At 48.2% G+C, this 27,504-nt stretch overlaps 1 protein-coding gene across 1 annotated transcript in view; it reads right to left on the bottom strand.

Annotated features, from left to right (window-relative positions):
* Nucleotides 1-27,231, bottom strand: part of LOC147105423 (uncharacterized) — a 60,669-nt gene extending 33,438 nt beyond the window's left edge. Inside the window, exons 1-2 of the mRNA XM_086011728.1 lie at nt 27,049-27,231; nt 7,121-7,252 (exon numbers count right to left, since the gene is read on the bottom strand). Of these exons, the coding sequence (XP_085867854.1) occupies nt 7,121-7,252; nt 27,049-27,112 (196 nt within the window). The 5' untranslated portion in view covers nt 27,113-27,231. The remainder of the gene's footprint in view (nt 1-7,120; nt 7,253-27,048) is intronic.
* Between the last annotated feature and the right edge of the window lie 273 nt (nt 27,232-27,504).

The raw sequence follows: 27,504 nt of genomic DNA, 5'->3' as shown, positions 1-27,504 counted from the left end.
CAATCGAGCTGTTTAATACATTTACGTTTGCAGCCGAAGATGATAAAAATGATCTGGACAAGGTGATAGAACGGTTTGACGAATACTGCACTCCAAAAAAGAATGAAACGTATGAGAGATTCGTGTTTCACTCCCGCGTGCAAAAGCAAGGAGAATCCTTTGATGTTTTTTTGACGGACTTGAAAATAAAAGCACAAACATGCAACTTTAGGGACCTGAAGGAATCGATGATACGCGATCAAGTCGTTTTTGGAATACTCGACAAGAAGGTGAGGGAGAGAATGCTTAGAGACAATGACCTAAATTTGGATGCAGCAGTGAAAATATGTCATGCTAGTGAACTCTCAGCCATGCACACGAAAACTTTCGAAGGGAGCAGCACAGCAGCGGGCGGGAGCGCCCTGGGGCTGAAAAACCTGCCGGTGGATGTGGTACACAAAAGGGACACAAGAGGGCCCACGGAGTTCAAGATGATGATGCCTTACGAATGCAGACGGTGCGGTAATAAACACGTAGCCAGACAGTGTCCTGCTTATGGGAAGAACTGTGCAAAATGTAAAGGCAGGAATCACTTTGCCAAGATGTGTTTTTGGGAAGAGAAAACTGAAGGTAAAAAGACAGTGCATGCTATTGAGACTGAAGAGACAGGAGCAGAGACTTTGTTTGTTGGAATGGTTCAAAATGAGTCAAAACAGGGCAAAAATGCAAATGAAGTGCACTCTGTAGGACCAAAGACTGAAGTTTGGATCGCTCCCTTGCTGGTAAATGGCACCATTGTTCCCTTTAAGCTAGATACAGGTGCTAAGGCAAACCTCATAAGTTGGAGAGATGCACGGAATCTCAAAGTGCGACCTAAAATAATAAACAAGACAGTGTCTTTGAAGGCATACAATGGACAAAGCATTGAAACAAAAGGAACGTGTAGACTGAATGTTAAGGTAAAAAATCACATTCACCCTTTGACCTTTGTTATAGTGCCTGAAGGACATGAGTCACTGTTGGGGGACAAGGCCTGTGTGGATTTGGGGTTGGTAAAACAAGTCTATACTATCAATGAACTGAACTGTGTGCAGAGTGCCCCCCAAGATAGTACAAATCTGACTCATGAGACTATAGCACACAAATATGCAGATGTACGTCAGGGTTTCGGAGCACTGCCCTTTACATACTCCATCAAACTGAGAGAGGATGCACAACCTGTGATTCACGCACCCAGGAGAGTTCCAGTGGCGCTCCGTGAAAAACTGAGGAAAGAGCTAGACTGCATGGAGGGACTAGCTGTCATAAAGAAGATTGAGGAACCGACTGACAGGGTAAATTCCATGGTCTGCGTCAATTCAAAGAAAACTGATAAATTGCGTGTCTGCATGGATCCCAAGGACCTTACCGCCAATATCAAAAGAGAGCACTACCAAATTCCAAAGAGAGAGGAAATAGTCAGCGAAATGACAGAAGCGAAAGTCTTTTCCAAAATGGACGCCTCGCATGGTTTCTGGCAGTTGAAACTTGATGAAGAAAGTGCTAAGCTGTGCACTTTTAACACCCCGTTTGGTCGATACTCCTACCAGCGTCTGCCCTTTGGTATTAGCTCCGCCCCAGAAATCTTTCACAGAGCAATGGAGCAAATCATCGAGGGCCTGGAGGGAGTGCGGGTGTACGTGGATGATTTGGTAGTATGGGGTTCCACTCAGGGGGAGCACGACACCAGACTGGAGAAAACACTTCAGAGAATACAGCAGTATGGACTCAAACTAAATAAAGACAAATGTCAGTTCAGTGTCAATGAACTGACATTCCTCGGAGACAAGATCTCTACAGAGGGGATTCAGCCAGACAAGTCAAAGGTAAAGGCTATACATGACATGGAGAAACCAAAGGACAAGAAAGGGGTTCAGCGGGCCCTTGGCATGGTTAACTACCTAGGAAAATTCATTCCAAATCTAGCAGTGAAAACTGTTCATCTGAGAAAACTGCTGCACCAAGAGACAGAGTTCCAATGGGGACATAAACATGAGAGAGAATGGAAGGGGCTGCTACACATTCTAGCAAGTGAACCCCTACTGAAGTTCTTCTGCCCTAAAAAGAGGACAAAAGTGTCCACAGATGCCTCTAAGAATGGATTAGAACATAAGAACATAAGAAATAGGAGCAGGAGTAGGCCAATCGGCCCCTCGAGCCTGCTCCGCCATTCAATAAGATCATAGAAACATAGAAACATAGAGATAGGAACAGGAGTAGGCCATTCGGCCCTTCGAGCCTGCTCCGCCATTCAATGAGATCATGGCTGATCTTCGTCTGAGGATGGCTGATCTGATCCTAACCTCAAATCTTCTATCACTCTCCATCCCACCCGAACCCATGTGATCTCCCGGGAGAGGTGAAAAACCAGATAAAAAACCCAATGGCCAATTTGGGAGAAAAAATCTGGGAAATTTCTCTCCGACCCATCTAGGCGATCGAAACTCGTCCAGGAGATCACTCTGTCCCTATATTTTCTACAGTACTTACCTTCTGTAAAGGCGATCTCCACCCCAGCCAGGAACAGGAATAAAACCATCTCCTGAAATCTAACACAGAATTAGAACACAAGAAGGAGGAACAGAACCAGGCTACACGGCCCCTGGGCCCACTCCACTACCCACAGGGCCATGACCATTCCGAACCTAGACTCATGTCCAATTTCCTGCCCGCTCCCCGTAACCCTTAATTCCCTTTACTTCTAGGAAACTATCTATTTCTGTTTTAAATTTATTTAATGATGTAGCTTCCACAGCTTTCTGGGGCAGCAAATTCCACAAACCTACCACCCTCTGAGTGAAGAAGTTTCTCCTCATCTCAGTTTTGAAAGAGCAGCCCCTTATTCTAATATTATGCCCCCTAGTTCTAGTTTCACCCATCATTGGGAACATCCTCACCGCATCCACCCAATCAAGCCCCTTCACAATCTTATATGTTTCAATAAGATCGCCTCTCATTCTTCTGAACTCCAATGAGTAGAGTCCCAATCTACTCAACCTCTCCTCATATGACCACCCCCTCATCCCCGGGATTAACCGAGTGAACCTTCTTTGTACTGACTCGAGAGCAAGTATGTCTTTTCTTAAGTATGGACACCAAAACTGTATGCTGCATTCCAGGTGCGGTCTCACCAATACCTTGTACAACTGCAGCAATACCTCCCTGTTTTTATATTCTATCCCCCTAGCAATAAAAGCCAACATTCCATTAGCCTTCTTGATCACTTGCTGCACCTGCATACTAACTTTTTGAGTTTCGTGCACCAGGACCCCCAGATCCCTTTGTACTTCAGTACTTTCCAGTTTCTTGCCATTAAGATAATAACTTGCTCTATGATTTTTCCTGCCAAAGTGCATAACCTCACACTTTCCAGTATTGTATTCCATCTGCCAAATCTCTGCCCACTTACTTAGCCTGTCTATGTCCCTTTGCAGGTATTTTATGTCCTCCTCACTCACTACTTTCCCTCCCATCTTTGTATCATCTGCAAACTTTGATATGTTACACTCGGTCCCCTCCTCCAAATCGTTAATATAGATTGTAAAGAGTTGGGGACCCAGCACTGACCCCTGCGGAATACCACTAGTTACTGATTGCCAGTCTGAGAATGAACCATTTATCCCAACTCTCTGCTTTCTGTTAGAGAGTCAATCCTCCACCTACGCCACAATATTACCCCCAATCCCGTGATTTTTTATCTTGAGCAATAATCTTTTGTGTGGCACCTTGTCAAATGCCTTTTGGAAGTCTAAATACACTATGTCCACTGGTTCCCCTTTATCCACCCTGTATGTTACTTCCTCAAAGAACTCAAGCAAATTTGTCAAACATGACTTCCCCTTCATAAAACCATGCTGACTTTGTCCTATTAAATTATGTTTATCCAAATGTCCCGTTACTGTCTCCTTAATAATGGACTCTAACATTTTACCAACCACAGATGTTAGGCTAACAGGTCTATAGTTTCCAACCTTCTGCCTACTATCCTTTTTAAATAAGGGTGTTACATTAGCAGTTTTCCAATCTGCCGGGACCTTTGCTGAGTCCAGGGAGTTTTGGAAAATTATTACCAATGCATCCACAATCCCTACCGCCACTTCCCTCAAGACCCTAGGATGTAAGCCATCAGGTCCAGGGGATTTATCTGCCTTGAGTCCCATTACTTTACCGAGTACCACTTCCTTAGTGATTATAATCGTATTTAGCTCCTCCCCCCCTAGAGCCCCCTGTTTGTCCAGTGTTGGGATATTCTTCGTGTCCTCTACCATAAAGACTGATACGAAATATTTGTTCAGCGTTTTTGCCATCTCCATGTTTCCCACCATTAATTTCCCGGTCTCATCCTCTAAGGGACCAACATTTACTTTAGCCACCCTTTTTCTTTTTATATAACTATAGAAACTTTTACTATCTGTTTTTATATATATATTTTTTTCCTTCTACAGGAAGATGAAGGAGAATGGCGACCAGTGGCGTATGCGTCACGCTCCATGACGGCTACAGAGTGCCGGTACGCGTAAATCGAGAAGGAGTGCCTTGGCTTGGCATTTGGGTGTGAAAAATTTCATACCTACATCTATGGTCTTCCCAAGGTTATCCTAGAAACGGACCATAAGCCACTGCTAGGGATCGCAAAGAAGAATCTGTGTGACATGTCAGCACGGATACAACGCCTAATGATGAGACTTCAACGTTACGATTTTGAGCTAACATATGTGCCAGTGACACAAATGTTCATTGCAGACACACTATCCAGGGCTGCGCCTTACGCCACACAAAACAGTGAATCAGAAGAGGATGTGGCTCTTCATGTGGATATGGTCTATGCAGCATTGCCCGCCACACAGGAACAACTATCAGTGATAGTCACAGAGACATCAAAGGACCCAGTCCTGAGTAAAGTAATGAGAAATCTTCAAGAGGGCTGGAAGAAAGGGTCATGTAAACAATATTATCACATTCAGTCTGAGCTCTCTGTGGTCAATGGACTACTGCTTAAGTGTGACAGGATAGTAGTGCCCACCTCTATGCAATGAAGGGCACCTGGGTGCAGAAAAGTCAAAAAGGAGAGCGTGAGGCACTCTACTGGCCAAACATGAACTCTGATATTGACCAGTTGATCAGCGAGTGTGCTACATGTCAGGAGTATCACTACAAGCAAACAAAAGAGCCCCTCATTACCACAGAGCTCCCATCACAACCTTGGGAAAAGGTCGGAACTGATATATTTCACTACGAAGGAAAAGACTATTTGTTAGTTATTGATTATTATTCCAATTATCCGGAGATGGCTCTCTTGTCCAGTACCACATCAAGAGCTGTGATAACTCACCTGAAGTCAATCTTTGCCAGGCAGGGCATCCCTCTAACCCTGGTCTCTGATAATGGCCCTCCCTATGCTAGTCATGAGTTTGTCATTTGCTTCAGAGTATGAGTTTAATCATGTAACCTCCAGTCCGCTCTATCCTCAGGCTAATGGAAAAGCGGAGAAGGGGGTACAGATTGTGAAAAGACTATTAAAGAAAGCAGCACACAGCAACACTGACCCATATCTGGCCCTGATGTCGTACAGGGCGGGCCCGCTAGCAAGTGGCAAGTCTCCAGCTGAGCTCTTACTGGGTCGGAAAATCCGTACACGACTTCCCAGTTATGTCACACCTGACCACAGAGATGAGGTGTGGGCAGACAAGGCTCGGAAACTACAACAGAAACAAAAAACACTTCATGACTGCACAGCCACTACACTAGTGCTTCTACAGAAGAAGGATATAGTTTGCATTGAAGGGCCTGAGTCATGGCCTAAAAGAGCCACCGTTCTACAACAGGTCGCCCCCAGGTCATACAGTGTCATGACAGAGAACGGCAATGTGTTTCGCAGAAACAGGAGGCACCTACTGAAAACCACAGAGACCTTTCAGCCTCAGGAGGACAGAGAGGATGACGAGATGAGGGAAATGCCACAAAGTGACGAAGGACACAGTTGTGATAATGTGACAAGGGACCTGTGTGGTACAGACATGAACTTAAGGGATACAACTAGGGTGGTTCAGCAAACACCCGTTCAGCCACGCAGGTCACAGCGCACCAGAAAGCCTGTAGTTAAACTTGACCTGTAGACAGGGATTGATAAGGCTGTAAACAGTTAATGGACTCCTGGGTGTGGGTAAGGTTTATACCTACCTGCAATTAGTTCAACGGTGTAGTTACACTGACTGTTTCTATATGATGTTAACAAGTGTTCTATGTGTTATGTTATGTTGTTACTGTGTTATGTCTTCATTGAAGGGGGAAGATGTACGGATAACCGTAGCTGTTGTAAAGACAGCAGGGTTTGATTGACAGCTGGTTGACGGCTGATGTCATATCCGGGGGCGGGATCTGACGCCATCTTGGCCATGTTTGATGTACTGGACTAGGAGACACAGAGTCAGGACTGAATAAATGGCACTCCACTACAACTGCTTGGGAGACTCGTAATTACGTTATTAAGATAACATTACAGTGAGAATGTGGAACTCGCTACCACAGGGAGTGGTTGAAGCGAATAGTATAGATGCATTTAAGGGGAGGCTAGATAAGCATATGAGGGAGAAGGGAATAGAGGGTTATGCTGATAGATTGAGATGAGGAAAGACGGGAGGAGGCTCGAGTGGAGCATAAACACCGGCATGGACTGGGTGGGCCGAATGGCCTGTTTCTGTGCCGTATATCCTATGTAACCAGTTTTTGATTAAATTTGCTACCTTCTCCCTAACTCTATCAGTTAATCTTCTCCAATGTGTTGTACCTTGTCAAAGGTTTTCTGAAGTCCATGTGCAATATAGCCATACATTTCCCCCATCCACCATATCTGTCACCTCCCCAAAGACCTCATCAGATTTGTCAAGGGCTTCTGCTATTTCTTCTCTCATTTCCTTCAGGATCCGCGGATGTATCTCGTTAGATCCCATCGCTTTGTCCACCTTTACTGGGGATGAACGAGATACATAGGGAGGATATGGCCCTAGGTGATGCTGTACATGTACATGTACATTTTTCCATGCTGTAATTGATATTTGGGTTGAGGCGTCCCAACAGGTTGCCTGAAGGACACTGATCGTACCTTCAAGGGTGCTGTGTAGAGTTAGATGTGGGGTGTGCATGGCCTGTCCAGCGACTGGGATCGTGAATGGATTCCTTTGTGCGAAGACCCTGTAGTTATTGATCTGTTGAAGTATTTCATAAAGCACATCCCCTAGAAAGAGAAATCGAATCAAACCCTTTTATTCAAGGATTTCGGGATTTTTCCAACATTATCAGCAAGAATTGTCTTAATGTTTGCAGCTGATTCGTACAGAAAGTATAAAAATAACAATCGAGCCTTTCAAAGCTGTGGATTCCAAATAGAGGCAAGCATTGCTGGCCTAGATTCTAGGCTCTGAAACAAGCTCTGTGCTTGCTGACCCAGCACTGCCACCATGCTGGAATAGCCTGCAGACACATTACCTAGATTCACATGAAGAATGGTCCTTGAGCAAGATTCCATAGGGCTGGTGAACCAATCCACAACAAGGGTTGTTGGGTCGATTTCCTTCCACTGACACAGTTTTAGAAGCTTGGGCAATCATAAAGAAGTTGTGCCTTTGCCACATCATGGTCTATTTTGGCACAAGATAAAGAAGCACCCCTCCCTTCCTCCCCCTCCCCATTCCATTCCCTGGTCCAATGGGTAAATGGGTGACTTGCTCCTGCTTGTCTACCATTATTTCTCTAAAGCCAGCCATTGGTGGAGGCACAAGGAATAATTGGAGTCAGCCCCTTTTGATTTAACATCCTCCCTTTGGTCACCAGGGTTGGATGTTCCATGGCACGGCTTTATAAAAGATTAGAGTTCCTACCCCCATATGTATGATGCATCCCAGGTTGTTACAGGGCGCTCCTGTTCCCAAATACATGACATCCCAGTCTTGTACACTGAGCTCCTGTCAACATATATCTGTCCCTGTTTGAATCACTCCAATCAGGTATTTACCCCTCCCACCACACTGAAAAAGTCTGACCTAAAGTCACAAAGGACATTCTTTGTGACTGTGACGCATTATCTCTACTTGATCTTGTCGAACTCTCTTTAGCCTTTCACATGGTCGACCACACCATCTTCCTCTATCGCCCCTCCTCCATTGCCCATCTCAGTGGGCTACACTCACCAGGTTCCACTCTTACCTATCTGATCATAGCCAGAGCATTTCTAGTAATGGATTCCCTTCCCAGACTGGAAGGTCACCTTGGGAGTCTACCAAGGACCCCCCTCCTCTTCCTCATCGATAAGCTGCACCTTGACATCATCGTCAGACATGAGTCAACTTCCATAGTTCGCTGACGGCCCCCAGTACTCTCTCTCCACCACCACTCTCCACCCCTCCACTGCCTCTGTGCTGTCAGCCTACTTGTCCAAAATTCAGTCTTGGATGAGCCGCTAAACATTGGTAAGAGCAAAGCCATTGTGCTTGGGCCCCAACCCACCAATTCGATATCTCTCTCCAGCCACGGTCTCAGGTTGAACCAGACTATTCACAACCTTGACATCTTATTTCACTCTGAGCTGACCTTCTGACCCCATATCCTCTCCATTACATAGACCGCCTACTTCTACCTCTGTAATATCGCTCCTGTCTCCACCCCTGCCTCAGCCCATCTGCTGCTGAAACCTTCATCCATACCTTTGTTACCTCCAGACTCGACTTTTCCAATCTCTCCCGGCTGGCCTCCCATCTTCCACTTTCCGTAAACTTGACTTCATCCAAAACTTTCCTGTCCGTATCCTAACTCGCACCAAGCGCCGTTCACCCATTGCCTCTGTCCTCACTGACCGACGTTAGCTCTTAGCATCCCACGCCACAACTTTAAAATTCTCACCCTTGTAGAAACATAGAAACCTAGAAGATAGGAGCAGGAGTAGGCCATTCGGCCCCTCGAGCCTGCTCCGCCATTCAATGTGATCATGGCTGATCATCCAAATTCAGTACCCGGTCCCTGCTTTCTCCCTATACCCCTTGATCCCGTTAGCCTTAAGAAATATATCCAACTCCTTCGTGAATATATTTAATGAATTGGCCTCCACCGCCTTCTGTGGTAGAGAATTCCACAGGGTCACCACTCTCTGGGTGAAGACATTCCTCCTCATTTCTGTCCTAAATGGCTTACCCCTTATCCTTAGACTGTGTCCCCTGGTTCTGGACTCCCCGGCCATCGGGAACATCTTTCCTGCATCTAGTCTGTCCAGTCCTGCCAGAATTTTATAAGTTTCAATGATCCCCTCTCATTCTTCTAAACTCCAGCGAGTACAAGCCCAATCGACCCAATCTCTCCTCATAGGTCATTCCTGCCATCCCAGGTATCAGCCTGGTGAATCTTCGCTGAACGCCTTCCATGGCAAGAACATCCTTCCTCAGATAAGGCGACCAAAACTGCACACAATACTCAAGATGTGGTCTCACCAAGGCCCTGTACAACTGCAGCAAGACATCCTTGTTCCTGTACTCGAACCCTCTCGCTATGAAGGCCAACATACCATTTGCCTTCTTAACCGCCTGCTGCACCTGCATGCTTACCTTCAGCGACTGGTGCACAAGAACACCCAGGTCTTGTTGCACTTCCCCTTCTCCCAATCTATTGCCATTCAGATAATAATTTGCCTTCCTGTTTTTGCCACCAAAGTGGATAACCTCACATTTATCCACGTTATATTGCATCTGCCATGCTTCTGCCCAATCACCCAACCTGTCCAAATCATCCTGGAGTTTCTCGGCATCCTCCTCACAGCACACACGTCCACCCAGCTTTGTGTCGTCTGCAAATTTGGAGATATTACATCTAGTTCCCTCGTCTAGATCATTAATATATATTGTGAATAGCTGGGGTCCAAGGACTGATCCCTGCGGTACCCCACTAGTCACTGCCTGCCACTCGGAAAAAGAGCCGTTTATTCCAACTCTTTGCTTCCTGTCTGCCAACCAGTTTTCTATCCAAGTCAATACCTTGCCCCCAATCCCATGTGCCTTAACTTTACACGTTAATCTCTTATGCGGGACCTTATCGAAAGCCTTTTGAAATTCCAAATATACCACATCCACTAGTTCTCCCCTATCTATTTTACCAGTTACATCCTCAAAAAATTCCAGTAGATTAGTCAAGCACGATTTACCTTTTGTAAATCCATGTTGACTTTGTCCGATCCTGTCACTGTTTTCCAAGTGCTCTGCTATTACATCTTTTAGAATGGACTCTAGCATTTTCCCCACTACCGATGTCAGGCTTACCGGTCTATAGTTCCCCGTTTTCTCCCGACCACCTTTTTTGAATAGTGCGGTAACATTAGCTACCCTCCAATCCATGGGTACTGTTCCAGATTCCATTGAATGTTGGAAGATGATCAGCAGTGCATCTACTATTTCTTAGGCCACTTCCTTAAGTACCCTAGGATGTAGATTATCAGGCCCTGGGGATTTATCGGCCTTCAGTCCCATCAATTTCCTTAACACCATTTCCTTACAAATACTGATTTCTTTCAGTTCCTCCCCTTCATCAGACCCTATGTTCCCCGACATCTCTGGGAGGTTATTTGTGTCCTCCTTTGTGAAGACAGAACCAAAATATGTATTTAATTGGTTTGCCATTTCTTTGAGCCCCATTATAAATTCCCCTGATTCTGACTGCAAAGGACCTACGCTTGACTTCACCAATCTTTTTCTCTTCACATATCTATAAAAGCTTTTACAGTCAGTTTTTATGTTCCCTGCAAGCTTACTCTCATATTCTATTTTCTCTTTCTTAATTAATCCCTTTGTCCTCCTTTGTTGAATCCTAAACTGCTTCCAATCCTCAGGTTTACTGCTTTTTCTGGCCAATTTATATGTCTTCTCATTGGATCTTATGCTATCCCTAATTTCCCTTGTTAGCCACGGTTGAGTCACCTTTTTGTTTTATTTTTATGGCAAACTGGGATGAACAAATTCTGTAGTTCATCCATGCGATCTTTGAATGTTTGTCATTGCCTATCCACTGTCAACCCTTTGAGTGACATTCCCCAATCAATCCTACCCAACGCTCGCCTCAGACCATCGTAGTTTCCTTTATTTAAATTCAGGACCCTAGTCTCTGAGTCAACTACTTCATTCTCCATCTTAATGAAGAATTCTATCATATTATGATCGCTCCGACCCAAGGGGCCTCGTACAACAAGATTGCTAATTAATCCTTTCTCGTTACATAATACCCAGTCTAAGATGGCCTGATCTCTGGTTGGTTCCTCGACATATTGGTTCAGGAAACCATCCCGTAAACACTCAAGGAATTCCTCCTCCACAGTATTGTTACTAATTTGGTTAGCCCAATCTATATGTAGATTAAAGTCACCCATGATGACTACTGTGCCCTTATTGCACGCTTCTCTAATTTCCCTTTTAATGCCATCCCCAACCTCCGCATTACTGATTGGAGGTCTATATACCACTCCCACTAACGTTTTCTGCCCCTTGGTATTTCTCAGTTCTACCCATACAGATTCCACATCATCAGAGCTAATATCCTTCCTTACAATTGTGTTAATCCCTTCTTTAACCAGCAATGGTACCCCACCTCCCTTTCCTTTTTGCCTATCTTTCCTGAATATTGAATATCCCCGGATGTTGAGTTCCCAGCCTTGGCCACCCTGGAGCTATGTTTCCATAATCCCAATCAAATCATATTCGTTTACCTCTATTTGCGCAGCTAATTCGTCCACCTTATTCCGAATGCTCCTCGCATTAAGACACAAAGTCTTCAGGCTTGTTTTTTTAACGCTCTTAGACCTATTAGAATTATTATTTACTGTGGCCATGTTTGATTTAAACCGTTGATTTCTCTGACTGCCACTTTTGTTTTTCTCCTTCCTATCTTTTGCTTTTATCCTTGTTTCCCTTTCCTCTGTCCCCCTGTTCAGGTTCCCAACCCCCTGCCATTTTAGTTTAAACCCTCCCCCAGAGCACTAGCAAACACTTCCCCTAGGACATCGGTCCCGGCCCTGCCCAGGTGCAAACCATCTGGTTTGAACTGGTCCCACCTCCCCCAGAACCGGTTCCAATGTCCCAGAAATTTGAATCCCTCCCCCTTGCACCATTCCTCTAGCCACGTATTCATCTGAAATATCCTTCTATTTCTACTCTGACTAGCACGTGGCACTGGTAGCAATCCTGGGATTACTACATTTGAGGTCCTATTTTTTAATTTACCTCCTAACACCCGATATTCAGCTTTTAGGACCTCATCCCATTTTTTACCTATATCGTTGTGTTTAAATCGCTCCATGGATCTGCCCCTCCCCATCTCTGTATCTTTCTCCAGCGCCACCACCCCGCACCCCGGACTCTCTGTTCCTCTCATTCTGATCTCTCATGCATCCCCCCTTCCCTTCAACCTACATCAGTGGCCAGGCTTTCAGATGCCCAGAAGTAACAACAGAAAAAGCTGGAAATACTCAGCAGGCCAGGCAGCATCCGTGGAGAGAGAAACCCTCCATACTAGTGCTTCTGACATGTCTTCCTTTTTCCTCAACCGAGGATTCCCCTCTACCGTGGTTGACACGGCCCTTGACTGTGTCCGTTCTATTTCCCGCACTTCTGCTCTCACCCCTGCCCCTCCCTCCCAGAACCACGATAGGGTTCCCCTTGTCCTCACCTTTCACCCCACCAGCCTCCACATTCAACGGATCATCCTCCGCCATTTCCGCCACCTCCAACGTGATCCCACCACCAAACACATCTTCCCCTCACCTCCCCTTTCAGCATTCCGAAGGGACCGCTCCCGCCGCAACACCCTGGTCCACTCCTCAATCACTCCCAACAGCCCTGCTCCTTCACCTGGCACCTTCCCGTGCAAGCGCAGGAGATGCAACACCTGCCCTTTTACCTCCTCCCTTCCCACTGTCCAGGGCCCCAAACACCCCTTCCAGGTGAAACAGCGATTTACTTGTACTTCTTGCAATTTAATATACTGTATTCGCTGCTCACGATGCGGTCTCCTCTACATTGTGGAGACCAAACGCAGATTGGGCGACCGCTTTGCGGAACGCCTCCGTTCAGTCCGTACGGGTGACCCTGAGCTTCCGGTCGCCTGTCACTTTAATTCACCGCTTCACTCCCACTCTGATCTCTCTGTCCTCGGGCTATTCCATTGTTCCAATGAAGCTCAACGTAAGCTCGAGGAACAGCACCTCATCTTTCGATTGGGCACTTTGCAGCCTGCCAGACTCAACATTGAGTTCAACAATTTCAGATAATTATCCCTGCCCCCATTTTTCATGCAGTATGATTTTTGCCATTCCCATTTGCAACATTTTATCTTTCCTGCCTCTTACAAAAGTACAGGATGTTCTTTCAATTTCTTCCTCCCCTCCTAACACCCCCCCACCCCCCCCCCCCCGTCTCTAGACCTGCTTAATATCTGTTACATCTCCAGCTTTTTCCAGTTCTAATGAAAGGTCCCAGACCTGAAACGTTAACTCTGTTTCTCTCTCCACGGATGCTGCCTGGCCTGCTGAGTGTTTCCAGCTTTTTCTGTTGTTATTTCAGATTTCCAGCATCCACAGTATTTTGCAATTATTTCAGATGCCCAGGCCCCACGCTCTGCAATTTCTCTTTCTTTGGCTCAATGTCCTGTTTTTCCCTTATGCCTCTGTGAGCACTTTGCGCATCATCAGATCCCAGACTGGTACATGGAGCTGTTATCCCCATGGATCCCATATATCCCAGACTGGAACACTGTGCTCCTTTCCCCATGGACCCCAGACTGGTACACTGTGCTCCTTTCCCCATGGACCCCAGACTGGTACACTGTGCTCCTTTCCCCATATATCCCAGACTGGTACACTGTGCTCCTTTCCCCATATATCCCAGACTGGTACACTGTGCTCCTTTCCCCATATATCCCAGACTGGTACACTGCGCTCCTTACCCCATATATCCCAGACTGGAACACTGTGCTCCTTTCCCCATATATCCCAGACTGGTACACTGTGCTCCTTTCCCCATGGACCCCAGACTGGTACACTGTGCTCCTTTCCCCATATATCCCAGACTGGTACACTGTGCTCCTTTCCCCATATATCCCAGACTGGTACACTGTGCTCCTTTCCCCATATATCCCAGACTGGTACACTGCGCTCCTTACCCCATATATCCCAGACTGGTACACTGTGCTCCTTTCCCCATATATCCCAGACTGGTACACTGTGCTCCTTTCCCCATATATCCCAGACTGGTACACTGTGCTCCTTTCCCCATATATCCCAGACTGGTACACTGTGCTCCTTTCCCCATATATCCCAGACTGGTACACTGTGCTCCTTTCCCCATATATCCCAGACTGGTACACTGTGCTCCTTTCCCCATATATCCCAGACTGGTACACTGCGCTCCTTACCCCATATATCCCAGACTGGTACACTGTGCTCCTTTCCCCATATATCCCAGACTGGTACACTGTGCTCCTTTCCCCATGGACCCCATGCTGGTACACTGTGCTCCTTTCCCCATATATCCCAGACTGGTACACTGTGCTCCTTTCCCCATATATCCCAGGCTGGTACACTGTGCTCCTTTCCCCATATATCCCAGACTGGTACACTGTGCTCCTTTCCCCATATATCACAGACTGGTACACAGCGCTCCTTTCCCCATATATCCCAGACTGGTACACTGTGCTCCTTTCCCCATATATCCCAGACTGGTACACTGTGCTCCTTTCCCCATATATCCCAGACAGGTACACTGTGCTCCTTTCCCCATATACCCCAGACTGGTACACTGCGCTCCTTTCCCCATATATCCCAGACTGGTACACTGTGCTCCTTTCCCCATATATCCCAGACTGGTACACTGCGCTCCTTTCCCCATATATCCCAGACTGTGACACTGTGCTCCTTTCCCCATATATCCCAGACTGGTACACTGTGCTCCTTTCCCCATATATCCCAGACTGTTACACTGTGCTCCTTTCCCCGTATATCCCAGACTGGTACACTGTGCTCCTTTCCCCATATATCCCAGCTGGTACACTGTGCTCCTTTCCCCATATACCCCATACTGGTACACTGTGCTCCTTTCCCCATATATCCCAGACTGGTACACTGCGCTGCTTTCCCCATATATCACAGACTGGTACACTGTGCTCCTTTCCCCATATATCCCAGACTGGTACACTGCGCTCCTTTCCCCATATATCCCAGACTGGTACACTGTGCTCCTTTCCCCATATACCCCAGACTGGTACACTGTGCTCCTTTCCCCATGGACACCATGCTGGTACACTGTGCTCCTTTCCCCATATATCCCAGACTGGTACACTGTGCTCCTTTCCCCATATATCCCAGACTGGTACACTGTGCTCCTTTCCCCATATATCCCAGACTGGTACACTGTGCTCCTTTCCCCATATATCCCAGGCTGGTACACTGTGCTCCTTTCCCCATATATCCCAGACTGGTACACTGTGCTCCTTTCCCCATGGACCCCATGCTGGTACACTGTGCTCCTTTCCCCATATATCCCAGGCTGGTACACTGTGCTCCTTTCCCCATATATCCCAGACTGGTACACTGTGCTCCTTTCCCCATATATCACAGACTGGTACAGAGCGCTCCTTTCCCCATATATCCCAGACTGGTACACTGTGCTCCTTTCCCCATATATCCCAGACTGGAACACTGCGCTCCTTTCCCCATATATCCCAGACTGTGACACTGTGCTCCTTTCCCCATATATCCCAGACTGGTACACTGTGCTCCTTTCCCCATATATCCCAGACTGTTACACTGTGCTCCTTTCCCCGTATATCCCAGACTGGTACACTGTGCTCCTTTCCCCATATATCCCAGCTGGTACACTGTGCTCCTTTCCCCATATACCCCATACTGGTACACTGTGCTCCTTTCCCCATATATCCCAGACTGGTACACTGCGCTCCTTTCCCCATATATCACAGACTGGTACACTGTGCTCCTTTCCCCATATATCCCAGACTGGTACACTGCGCTCCTTTCCCCATATATCCCAGACTGGTACACTGTGCTCCTTTCCCCATATACCCCAGACTGGTACACTGTGCTCCTTTCCCCATGGACCCCATGCTGGTACACTGTGCTCCTTTCCCCATATATCCCAGACTGGTACACTGTGCTCCTTTCCCCATATATCCCAGACTGGTACACTGTGCTCCTTTCCCCATATATCCCAGACTGGTACACTGTGCTCCTTTCCCCATATATCCCAGCTGGTAAACTGCGCTCCTTTCCCCATGGACCCCATGCTGGTACACTGCGCTCCTTTCCCCATATATCCCAGACTGGTACACTGTGCTCCTTTCCCCATATATCCCAGACTGGTACACTGCGCTCTTTTCCCCATATATCCCAGACTGGTACACTGTGCTCCTTTCCCCATATATCCCAGACTGGTACACTGTGCTCCTTTCCCCATATATCCCAGACTGGTAAACTGTGCTCCTTTCCCCATATATCCCAGACTGGTACACTGTGCTCCTTTCCCCATATATCCCAGACTGGTACACTGTGCTCCTTTCCCCATATATCCCAGGCTGGTACACTGTGCTCCTTTCCCCATATATCCCAGACTGGTACACTGCGCTCCTTTCCCCATATATCCCAGAGTGGTACAATGTGCTCCATTCCCCATATATCCCAGACTGGTACACTGTGCTCCTTTCCCCATATATCCCAGACTGGTACACTGCGCTCCTTTCCCCATATATCCCAGACTGGTACACTGTGCTCCTTTCCCCATATATCCCAGACTGGTACACTGTGCTCCTTTCCCCATGGACCCCAGACTGGTACACTGCGCTCCTTTCCCCATATATCCCAGACTGGTACACTGCGCTCCTTTCCCCATATATCCCAGACTGGTACACTGTGCTCCTTTCCCCATATATCCCAGACTGGTACACTGCGCTCCTTTCCCCATATATCCCAGACTGGTACACTGCGCTCCTTTCCCCATATATCCCAGACTGGTACACTGTGCTCCTTTCCCCATATATTCCAGACTGGTACACTGTGCTCCTTTCCCCATATATCCCAGACTGGTACACTGTGCTTCTTTCCCCATATATCCCAGACTGGTACACTGTGCTCCTTTCCCCATATATCCCAGACTGGTACACTGTGCTCCTTTCCCCATATATCCCAGACTGGTACACTGTGCTTCTTTCCCCATATATCCCAGACTGGTACACTGCGCTCCTTTCCCCATATATCCCAGACTGGTACACTGTGCTCCTTTCCCCATATATCCCAGACTGGTACACTGCGCTCCTTTCCCCATATATCCCAGACTGGTACACTGCGCTCCTTTCCCCATATATCCCAGACTGGTACACTGTGCTCCTTTCCCCATATATTCCAGACTGGTACACTGTGCTCCTTTCCCCATATATCCCAGACTGGTACACTATGCTTCTTTCCCCATATATCCCAGACTGGTACACTGCGCTCCTTTCCCCATATATCCCAGACTGGTACACTGTGCTCCTTTCCCCATATATCCCAGACCGGTACACTGTGCTCCTTTCCCCATATATCCCAGACTGGTACACTGTGCTCCTTACCCCATATATCCCAGACTGGCACACTGTGCTCCTTTCCCCATGGACCCCAGACTGGTACACTGTGCTCCTTTCCCCATGGACCACAGACTGGTACACTGCTCCTTTCCCCATATATCCCAGACTGGTACACTGTGCTCCTTTCCCCATATATCCCAGACTGGTACACTGTGCTCCTTTCCCCATGGATCCCATGCTGGTACACTGCGCTCCTTTCCCCATATATCCCAGACTGGTACACTGTGCTCCTTTCCCCATATATCCCAGACTGGTACACTGTGCTCCTTTCCCCATGGACCCCGTGCTGGTACACTGCGCTCCTTTCCCCATATATCCCAGACTGGTACACTGTGCTCCTTTCCCCATATATCCCAGACTGGTACACTGTGCTCCTTTCCCCATATTCCCCAGACTGGTACACTGCTCCTTTCCCCATATATCCCAGACTGGTACACTGTGCTCCTTTCCCCATATATCCCAGACTGGTACACTGCGCTCCTTTCCCCATATATCCCAGACTGGTACACTGCGCTCCTTTCCCCATGGACCCCAGACTGGTACACTGTGCTCCTTTCCCCATATATCACAGACTGGTACACTGTGCTCCTTTCCCCATATATCCCAGACTGGTACACTGTGCTCCTTTCCCCATATATCCCAGACTGGTACACTGTGCTCCCTTCCCCATATATCCCAGACTGGTACACTGTGCTCCTTTCCCCATATATCCCAGACTGGTACACTGTGCTCCTTTCCCCATATATCCCAGAATGGTACACTGCGCTCCTTTCCCCATATATCCCAGACTGGTACACTGCGCTCCTTTCCCCATGGACCCCAGACTGGTACACTGTGCTCCTTTCCCCATATATCCCAGAATGGTACACTGCGCTCCTTTCCCCATATATCCCAGAGTGGTACACTGCGCTCCTTTCCCCATATATCCCAGACTGCTACACTGTGGCTAAAGAGTTGGTGTCGGAGGGAGGGTTTTAGTTTCCTGGATCACTGGGCCTGCTTCTGGGAAAGGTGGGACTTGTACAAGTCGGACGGGTTGCACCTGAACCAGAGCGGGACAAATATCCTTGCGGGGAGGTTTGCTAGCACTGTTGGGGGGGGTTTAAACTAACTTGGCAGGGGGATGGGATACAGAGGGGAGCTGAAATAGGGGGTGATGTGCTGCCAATTATAGAGAAAAAAACAAGTCAGCTTGGTAGACAGGGCAAATATATAAGGGCAAGGCTGGATGGCATCTATTTTAATGCAAGGAGTCTTGCAAATAAGGTGGATGAACTGAAGGTGTTGATAAACACATGGGAGTATGATATTGTTGCTATCACGGAGACATGGTTGAGGGAGGTGCAAGACTGGCAGCTCAATATTCCGGGGTACAGAATCTTCAGGCGAGACAGAGGGGGAGGTAAAAGAGGAGGGGGTGTCGCAATATTAATTAAGGAGTCAATTACTGCAGTAAGGAGGGATGATATATTAGCAGGTTCCTCTAATGAGGCCATATGGGTGGAGCTTAAAAACAAAAAGGGGGCAAGCACTTTGCTGGGAGTGTACTATAGGCCTCCAAACAGTCAGGGGGAGATAGAGGAACAGATATGTAGGCAAATTTCAGAGAAATGTGCAAATAATAGGGTAATAATAATGGGGGATTTCAACTTTCCCAATATTAACTGGGATAGTCAAAATGTGAAAGGCTCAGAGGGTGTAGAATTCTTAAAAGTGCATCCAGGAGAGCTTTTTGAGCCAGCATGTAGAAAGTCCTACAAGAGAGGGGGCGGTACTGGACCTAATTCTAGGGAAAGTGGCCGGCCAAGTGGAAAAAGTGCTAGTAGGTGAGCACTTTGGTGACAGTGACCATAATATGGTGAGATTTAAGGTGGTCATGGAAAAGGACAGGGATGGGCCGGAAATAAAGGCTCTAAATTGGGGGAAGGCCGATTTTAATAGGATAAGGCAGGATCTGGCCAAAATGGACTGGGATCAGCTACTTGTAGGAAAATCCGCATCGGAGCAATGGGAGGCTTTCAGAAGGGAGATTGAGATCATACAATGGCAACATGTTCCCGTAAAGGTCAAGGGTGGTTCCAAAAACCACAGGGAACCTTGGATGTCAGGGGATATACGAGAATGGATTAGGAAAAAAAGGAGGGCTTTTGGCAGATACAAAAGGCTAAAGATGGAGGAAGCCCTAGAGGAGTACAAAAAGTGCAGGGGGATATTTAAAAAGAAATTAGGAGATCAAGGAGGGGCCATGAAATAACACTGGCGAGCAAAATAAAGGAAAATCCTAAGATGTTTTATAAGTATATTAAGGGTAAGAGGATAACTAGGGAAAAAATAGGGCCCATTAGGGACAAACGTGGCAATCTGTGTGTGGAGCCGGAAGATGTAGGAGGGGTTCTAAATGAATTTTTTGCATCTGTTTTCACTATGGAGGAGGACGATGTAGACATAGAAATAGGGCGGGGGGACTGTGATATGCTCGAACATATTAACATCGAGAGGGAGGAGGTATTGGCGGTTTTAACAGGCCTAAAAATGGATAAATCCCCAGGCCCGGATGAAATGTATCCCAGGCTGCTGTGTGAGGCAAAGGAAGAGATTGCGGGGGCTCTAACACATATATTCAGGACCTCTCTGGCCACAGGGGATGTGCCAGAGGACTGGAGAACCGCTAATGTAGTACCATTATTCAAGAAGGGAAGTAGGGAAAAACCGGGGAACTGCCGGCCAGTGAGCTTAACATCAGTGGTAGGAAAATTATTGGAAAAAATTCTGAGGGACAAAATTAGTCTCCACTTGGAGAAACAAGGATTAATCAGGGATAGTCAACATGGCTTTGTCAAGGGAAGATCATGTCTGACTAATTTGATTGAATTTTTTGAGGGGGTGACTCGGTGTGTGGATGAGGGTAACGCAGTGGATGTGGTATACATGGATTTCAGTAAGGCCTTCGATAAAGTCCCGCACAGGAGACTGGTGAAGAAGGTAAGAGCCCATGGAATCCAGGGTGCCTTGGCACATTGGATACAAAGCTGGCTTAGTGGCAGAAGGCAGAGGGTGATGGTCGAAGGTTGTCTTTGTGACTGGAAGCCTGTGGCCAGTGGGGTGCCACAGGGATCGGTGCTGGGTCCCTTGCTGTTTGTGGTCTACATTAATGACTTGGATATGAATGTAAAAGGTATGATCAGTAAGTTTGCGGATGATACAAAAATTGGTAGGGTGGTAAATAGCGAGGAGGGTAGCCTCAGTCTGCAGGACGATATAGATGGGTTGGTCAGATGGGCGGAACAGTGGCAAATGGAATTTAACCCGGAAAAGTGCGAGGTGATGCACTTTGGGGGGACTAACAAGGCAAGGGAATACACAATGAATGGTAAGACCCTAGGCAAGACGGAGGGGCAGAGGGATCTGGGTGTGCAAGTACACAGATCCCTGAAGGCGGCGGAACAGGTGGATAAGGTGGTAAAAAAGGCATATGGGATACTTGCCTTCATTAGCCGAGGCATAGAATATAAGAGCAAGGAGGTTATGATGGAGCTGTATAAAACACTGGTTAGGCCACAGCTGGAATACTGTGTGCAGTTCTGGTCGCCACACTACAGGAAGGATGTGATCGCTTTGGAGAGGGTGCAGAGGAGATTCACCAGGATGTTACCAGGGCTGGAGCGCTTCAGCTATGAAGAAAGACTGGGCAGATTGGGTTTGTTTTCCTTGGAGCAGAGGAGGCTGAGGGGGGACATGATTGAGGTGTATAAAATTATGAGGGGCATAGATAGGATGGATACTGAGGAGCTTTTTCCCTTAGTAGAAGGGACAATAACTAGGGGGCATAGATTCAAGGTAAAGGGCGGTAGGTTTAGAGGGGATTTGAGAAAGAACTTTTTCACCCAGAGGGTGGTTGGAGTCTGGAACTCACTGCCTGAAAGGGTTGTGGAGGCAGGAACCCTCACAACATTTAAGAAGCATTTGGATGAGCACTTCAAATGCCATAACATACAAGGCTACGGACCAAATGCTGGAATATGGGATTAGATTAGACAGGGCATGATGGCTGGCACGGACACGATGGGCCGAAGGGCCTCTATCCGTGCTGTATTACTCTATGACTCTATGACTGTGCTCCTTTCCCCATGGACCCCAGACTCGTACACTGTGCTCCTTTCCCCATATATCCCAGACTGGTACACTGTGCTCCTTTCCCCATGGACCCCAGACTGGTACACTGCGCTCCTTTCCCCATATATCCCAGACTGGTACACTGCGCTCCTTTCCCCATATATCCCATACTGGTACACTGTGCTCCTTTCCCCATGGACCCCAGACTGGTACACTGTGCTCCTTTCCCCATATATCCCAGACTGGTACACTATGCTCCTTTCCCCATATATCCCAGACTAGTACACTGTGCTCCTTTCCCCATATATCCCATACTGGTACACTGTGCTCCTTTCCCCATGGACCCCAGACTGGTACACTGTGCTCCTTTCCCCATATATCCCAGACTGGTACACTATGCTCCTTTCCCCATGGACCCCAGACTGGTACACTGTGCTCCTTTCCCCAGATATCCCAGACTGTTACACTGTGCTCCTTTCCCCATGGACCCCAGACTGGTACACTGTGCTCCTTTCCCCATGGACCCCAGACTGGTACACTGTGCTCCTTTCCCCATATATCCCAGACTGGTACACTGTGCTCCTTTCCCCATATATCCCAGACTGGTACACTGTGCTCCTTTCCCCATGGACCCCAGACTGGTACACTGTGCTCCTTTCCCCATATGTCCCAGACTGGTACACTGTGCTCCTTTCCCCATATATCCCAGACTGGTACACTGTGCTCCTTTCCCCATGGACCCCAGACAGGTACACTGTGCTCCTTTCCCCATATATCCCAGACTGGTACACTGTGCTCCTTTCCCCATATATCCCAGACTGGTACACTGTGCTCCTTTCCCCATATATCCCAGACTGGTACACTGTGCTCCTTTCCCCATATATCCCAGACTGGTACACTGTGCTCCTTTCCCCATATATCCCAGACTGGTACACTGTGCTCCTTTCCCCATATATCCCAGAGTGGTACACTGTGCTCCTTTCCCCATATATCCCAGAGTGGTACACTGCGCTCCTTTCCCCATATATCCCAGAGTGGTACACTGTGCTCCATTCCCCATATATCCCAGACTGGTACACTGTGCTCCTTTCCCCATATATCCCAGAGTGGTACACTGCGCTCCTTTCCCCATATATCCCAGACTGGTACACTGTCCTCCTTTCCCCATATATCCCAGACTGGTACACTGTGCTCCTTTCCCCATATATCCCAGACTGGTACACTGTGCTCCTTTCCCCATGGACCCCAGACTGGTACACTGTGCTCCTTTCCCCATATATCCCAGACTGTTACACTGTGCTCCTTTCCCCATGGACCCCAGACTGTGACACTGTGCTCCTTTCCCCATATATCCCAGACTGGTACACTGTGCTCCTTTCCCCATATATCCCAGACTGGTACACTGTGCTCCTTTCCCCATATATCCCAGACTGGTACACTGTGCTCCTTTCCCCATATATCCCAGACTGGTGCACTGTGCTCCTTTCCCCATATATCCCAGACTGGTACACTGCGCTCCTTTCCCCATATATCCCAGACTGGTACACTGTGCTCCATTCCCCATATATCCCAGACTGGTACACTGTGCTCCTTTCCCCATATATCCCAGACTGGTACACTGTGCTCCTTTCCCCATATATCCCAGTCTGGTACACTGTGCTCCTTTCCCCATATATCCCAGACTGGTACACTGCGCTCCTTTCCCCATATATCCCAGACTGGTACACTGTGCTCCTTTCCCCATATATCCCAGACTGGTACACTGTGCTCCTTTCCCCATGGACCCCAGACTGGTACACTGTGCTCCTTTCCCCATGGACCCCAGACTGGTACACTGTGCTCCTTTCCCCATATATCCCAGACTGGTACACTGTGCTCCTTTCCCCATATATCCCAGACTGGTACACTGTGCTCCTTTCCCCATATATCACAGACTGGTACACTGTGCTCCTTTCCCCATGGACCCCAGACTGGTATACTGTGCTCCTTTCCCCATATATCACAGACTGGTACACTGTGCTCCTTTCCCCATATATCCCAGACTGGTACACTGTGCTCCTTTCCCCATATATCACAGACTGGTACACTGTGCTCCTTTCCCCATATATCCCAGGCTGGTACACTGTGCTCCTTTCCCCATGGACCCCAGACTGGTACACTGTGCTCCTTTCCCCATATATCACAGACTGGTACACTGTGCTCCTTTCCCCATGGACCCCAGACTGGTACACTGTGCTCCTTTCCCCATGGACCCCAGACTGGTACACTGTGCTCCTTTCCCCATGGACCCCAGACTGGTACACTGCGCTCCTTTCCCCATATATCCCAGACTGGTACACTGTGCTCCTTTCCCCATATATCCCAGACTGGTACACTGTGCTCCTTTCCCCATGGACCCCAGACTGGTACACTGCGCTCCTTTCCCCATATATCCCAGACTGGTACACTGTGCTCCTTTCCCCATGGACCCCAGACTGGTACACTGTGCTCCTTTCCCCATATATCACAGACTGGTACACTGTGCTCCTTTCCCCATATATCCCAGATTGGTACACTCTGCTCCTTTCCCCATGGACCCCAGACTGGTACACTGCGCTCCTTTCCCCATATATCCCAGACTGGTACACTGTGCTCCTTTCCCCATGGACCCCAGACTGGTACACTGCGCTCCTTTCCCCATATATCCCAGACTGGTACACTGCGCTCCTTTCCCCATGGACCCCAGACTGGTACACTGTGCTCCTTTCCCCATATATCCCAGACTGGTACGCTGCGCTCCTTTCCCCATATATCCCAGACTGGTACACTGTGCTCCTTTCCCCATATATCCCAGAGTGGTACACTGCGCTCCTTTCCCCATATATCCCAGACTGGTACACTGTGCTCCTTTCCCCATATATCCCAGACTGGTACACTGTGCTCCTTTCCCCATATATCCCAGACTGGTACACTGTGCTCCTTTCCCCATGGACCCCAGACTGGTACACTGTGCTCCTTTCCCCATATATCCCAGACTGTTACACTGTGCTCCTTTCCCCATGGACCCCAGACTGTGACACTGTGCTCCTTTCCCCATATATCCCAGACTGGTACACTGTGCTCCTTTCCCCATATATCCCAGACTGGTACACTGTGCTCCTTTCCCCATATATCCCAGACTGGTACACTGTGCTCCTTTCCCCATATATCCCAGACTGGTGCACTGTGCTCCTTTCCCCATATATCCCAGACTGGTACACTGCGCTCCTTTCCCCATATATCCCAGACTGGTACACTGTGCTCCATTCCCCATATATCCCAGACTGGTACACTGTGCTCCTTTCCCCATATATCCCAGACTGGTACACTGTGCTCCTTTCCCCATATATCCCAGTCTGGTACACTGTGCTCCTTTCCCCATATATCCCAGACTGGTACACTGCGCTCCTTTCCCCATATATCCCAGACTGGTACACTGTGCTCCTTTCCCCATATATCCCAGACTGGTACACTGTGCTCCTTTCCCCATGGACCCCAGACTGGTACACTGTGCTCCTTTCCCCATGGACCCCAGACTGGTACACTGTGCTCCTTTCCCCATATATCCCAGACTGGTACACTGTGCTCCTTTCCCCATATATCCCAGACTGGTACACTGTGCTCCTTTCCCCATATATCACAGACTGGTACACTGTGCTCCTTTCCCCATGGACCCCAGACTGGTATACTGTGCTCCTTTCCCCATATATCACAGACTGGTACACTGTGCTCCTTTCCCCATATATCCCAGACTGGTACACTGTGCTCCTTTCCCCATATATCACAGACTGGTACACTGTGCTCCTTTCCCCATATATCCCAGGCTGTTACACTGTGCTCCTTTCCCCATGGACCCCAGACTGGTACACTCTGCTCCTTTCCCCATATATCACAGACTGGTACACTGTGCTCCTTTCCCCATGGACCCCAGACTGGTACACTGTGCTCCTTTCCCCATGGACCCCAGACTGGTACACTGTGCTCCTTTCCCCATGGACCCCAGACTGGTACACTGCGCTCCTTTCCCCATATATCCCAGACTGGTACACTGTGCTCCTTTCCCCATATATCCCAGACTGGTACACTGTGCTCCTTTCCCCATGGACCCCAGACTGGTACACTGCGCTCCTTTCCCCATATATCCCAGACTGGTACACTGTGCTCCTTTCCCCATGGACCCCAGACTGGTACACTGTGCTCCTTTCCCCATATATCACAGACTGGTACACTGTGCTCCTTTCCCCATATATCCCAGACTGGTACACTCTGCTCCTTTCCCCATGGACCCCAGACTGGTACACTGCGCTCCTTTCCCCATATATCCCAGACTGGTACACTGTGCTCCTTTCCCCATGGACCCCAGACTGGTACACTGCGCTCCTTTCCCCATATATCCCAGACTGGTACACTGCGCTCCTTTCCCCATGGACCCCAGACTGGTACACTGTGCTCCTTTCCCCATATATCCCAGACTGGTACACTGCGCTCCTTTCCCCATATATCCCAGACTGGTACACTGTGCTCCTTTCCCCATATATCCCAGACTGGTACACTGCGCTCCTTTCCCCATATATCCCAGACTGGTACACTGTGCTCCTTTCCCCATATATCCCAGACTGGTACACTGTGCTCCTTTCCCCATATATCCCAGACTGGTACACTGCGCTCCTTTCCCCATATATCCCAGACTGGTACACTGTGCTCCTTTCCCCATATGTCTCAGACTGGTACACTGTGCTCCTTTCCCCATGGACCCCAGATTGGTACACTGTGCTCCTTTCCCCATATATCCCAGACTGGTACACTGTGCTCCTTTCCCCATGGACGCCAGACTGGTACACTGTGCTCCTTTCCCCATATATCCCAGACTGGTACACTGTGCTCCTTTCCCCATATATCCCAGACTGGTACACTGCGCTCCTTTCCCCATATATCCCAGACTGGTACACTGTGCTCCTTTCCCCATATATCCCAGACTGGTACACTGTGCTCCTTTCCCCATACATCCCAGACTGGTACACTGTGCTCCTTTCCCCATATATCCCAGACTGGTACACTGTGCTCCTTTCCCCATGGACCCCAGACTGGTACACTGCACTCCTTTCCCCATATATCCCAGACTGGTACACTGTGCTCCTTTCCCCATATATCCCAGACTGGTACACTGTGCTCCTTTCCCCATGGACCCCATGTATCCCAGGCTTGTGATGCTGCTGCCATCCCAATGAATCACTGAGTGGTTCTTACCTGAACTGGGAGAGCGGTACCGGAAGTCATCCTTGGTGAGCAGACAAAGGGCCTTTCCATTCATTTCAAACTTGGTTTCCTCGATGAAGTGCAGGGAATATTCTCTCTCCGCCCATTTCAGCCAGTGTGTGACATCTGCCTTGCTCCAGAGAGATGGCTGGGTTTCTGTTACAGGTCAACAGCACAACCACTGTTACAGAACCAGCCAGGGGCCAGCTAAAAGCTAGCTGCATTTACACTACCATCCATCTTGTTAATTGCAGTTCCCAGGACAGGAAGGGGACTATGTTACGATGACTTCAAGGCATGTCACTCTATTGGAACATGACAACGAGCTACATTTACTTTGGCAGGACACCCAAAATTACTAACATTTATTACCTTGCCAATTTTCTCCCCCACCCCCACCCCCCCCCGCAAGAATTGGACTCTTCACTGGGTACAGTCCCATGTCCC

This window comes from Somniosus microcephalus, chromosome 18 (genome assembly GCF_052327205.1).
Source record: "Somniosus microcephalus isolate GS21.2 chromosome 18, FLI_Smic_1.0, whole genome shotgun sequence".
NCBI classification, from domain to species: domain Eukaryota; kingdom Metazoa; phylum Chordata; class Chondrichthyes; order Squaliformes; family Somniosidae; genus Somniosus; species Somniosus microcephalus.
This window is presented reverse-complemented; position numbering and strand designations above follow the sequence as displayed.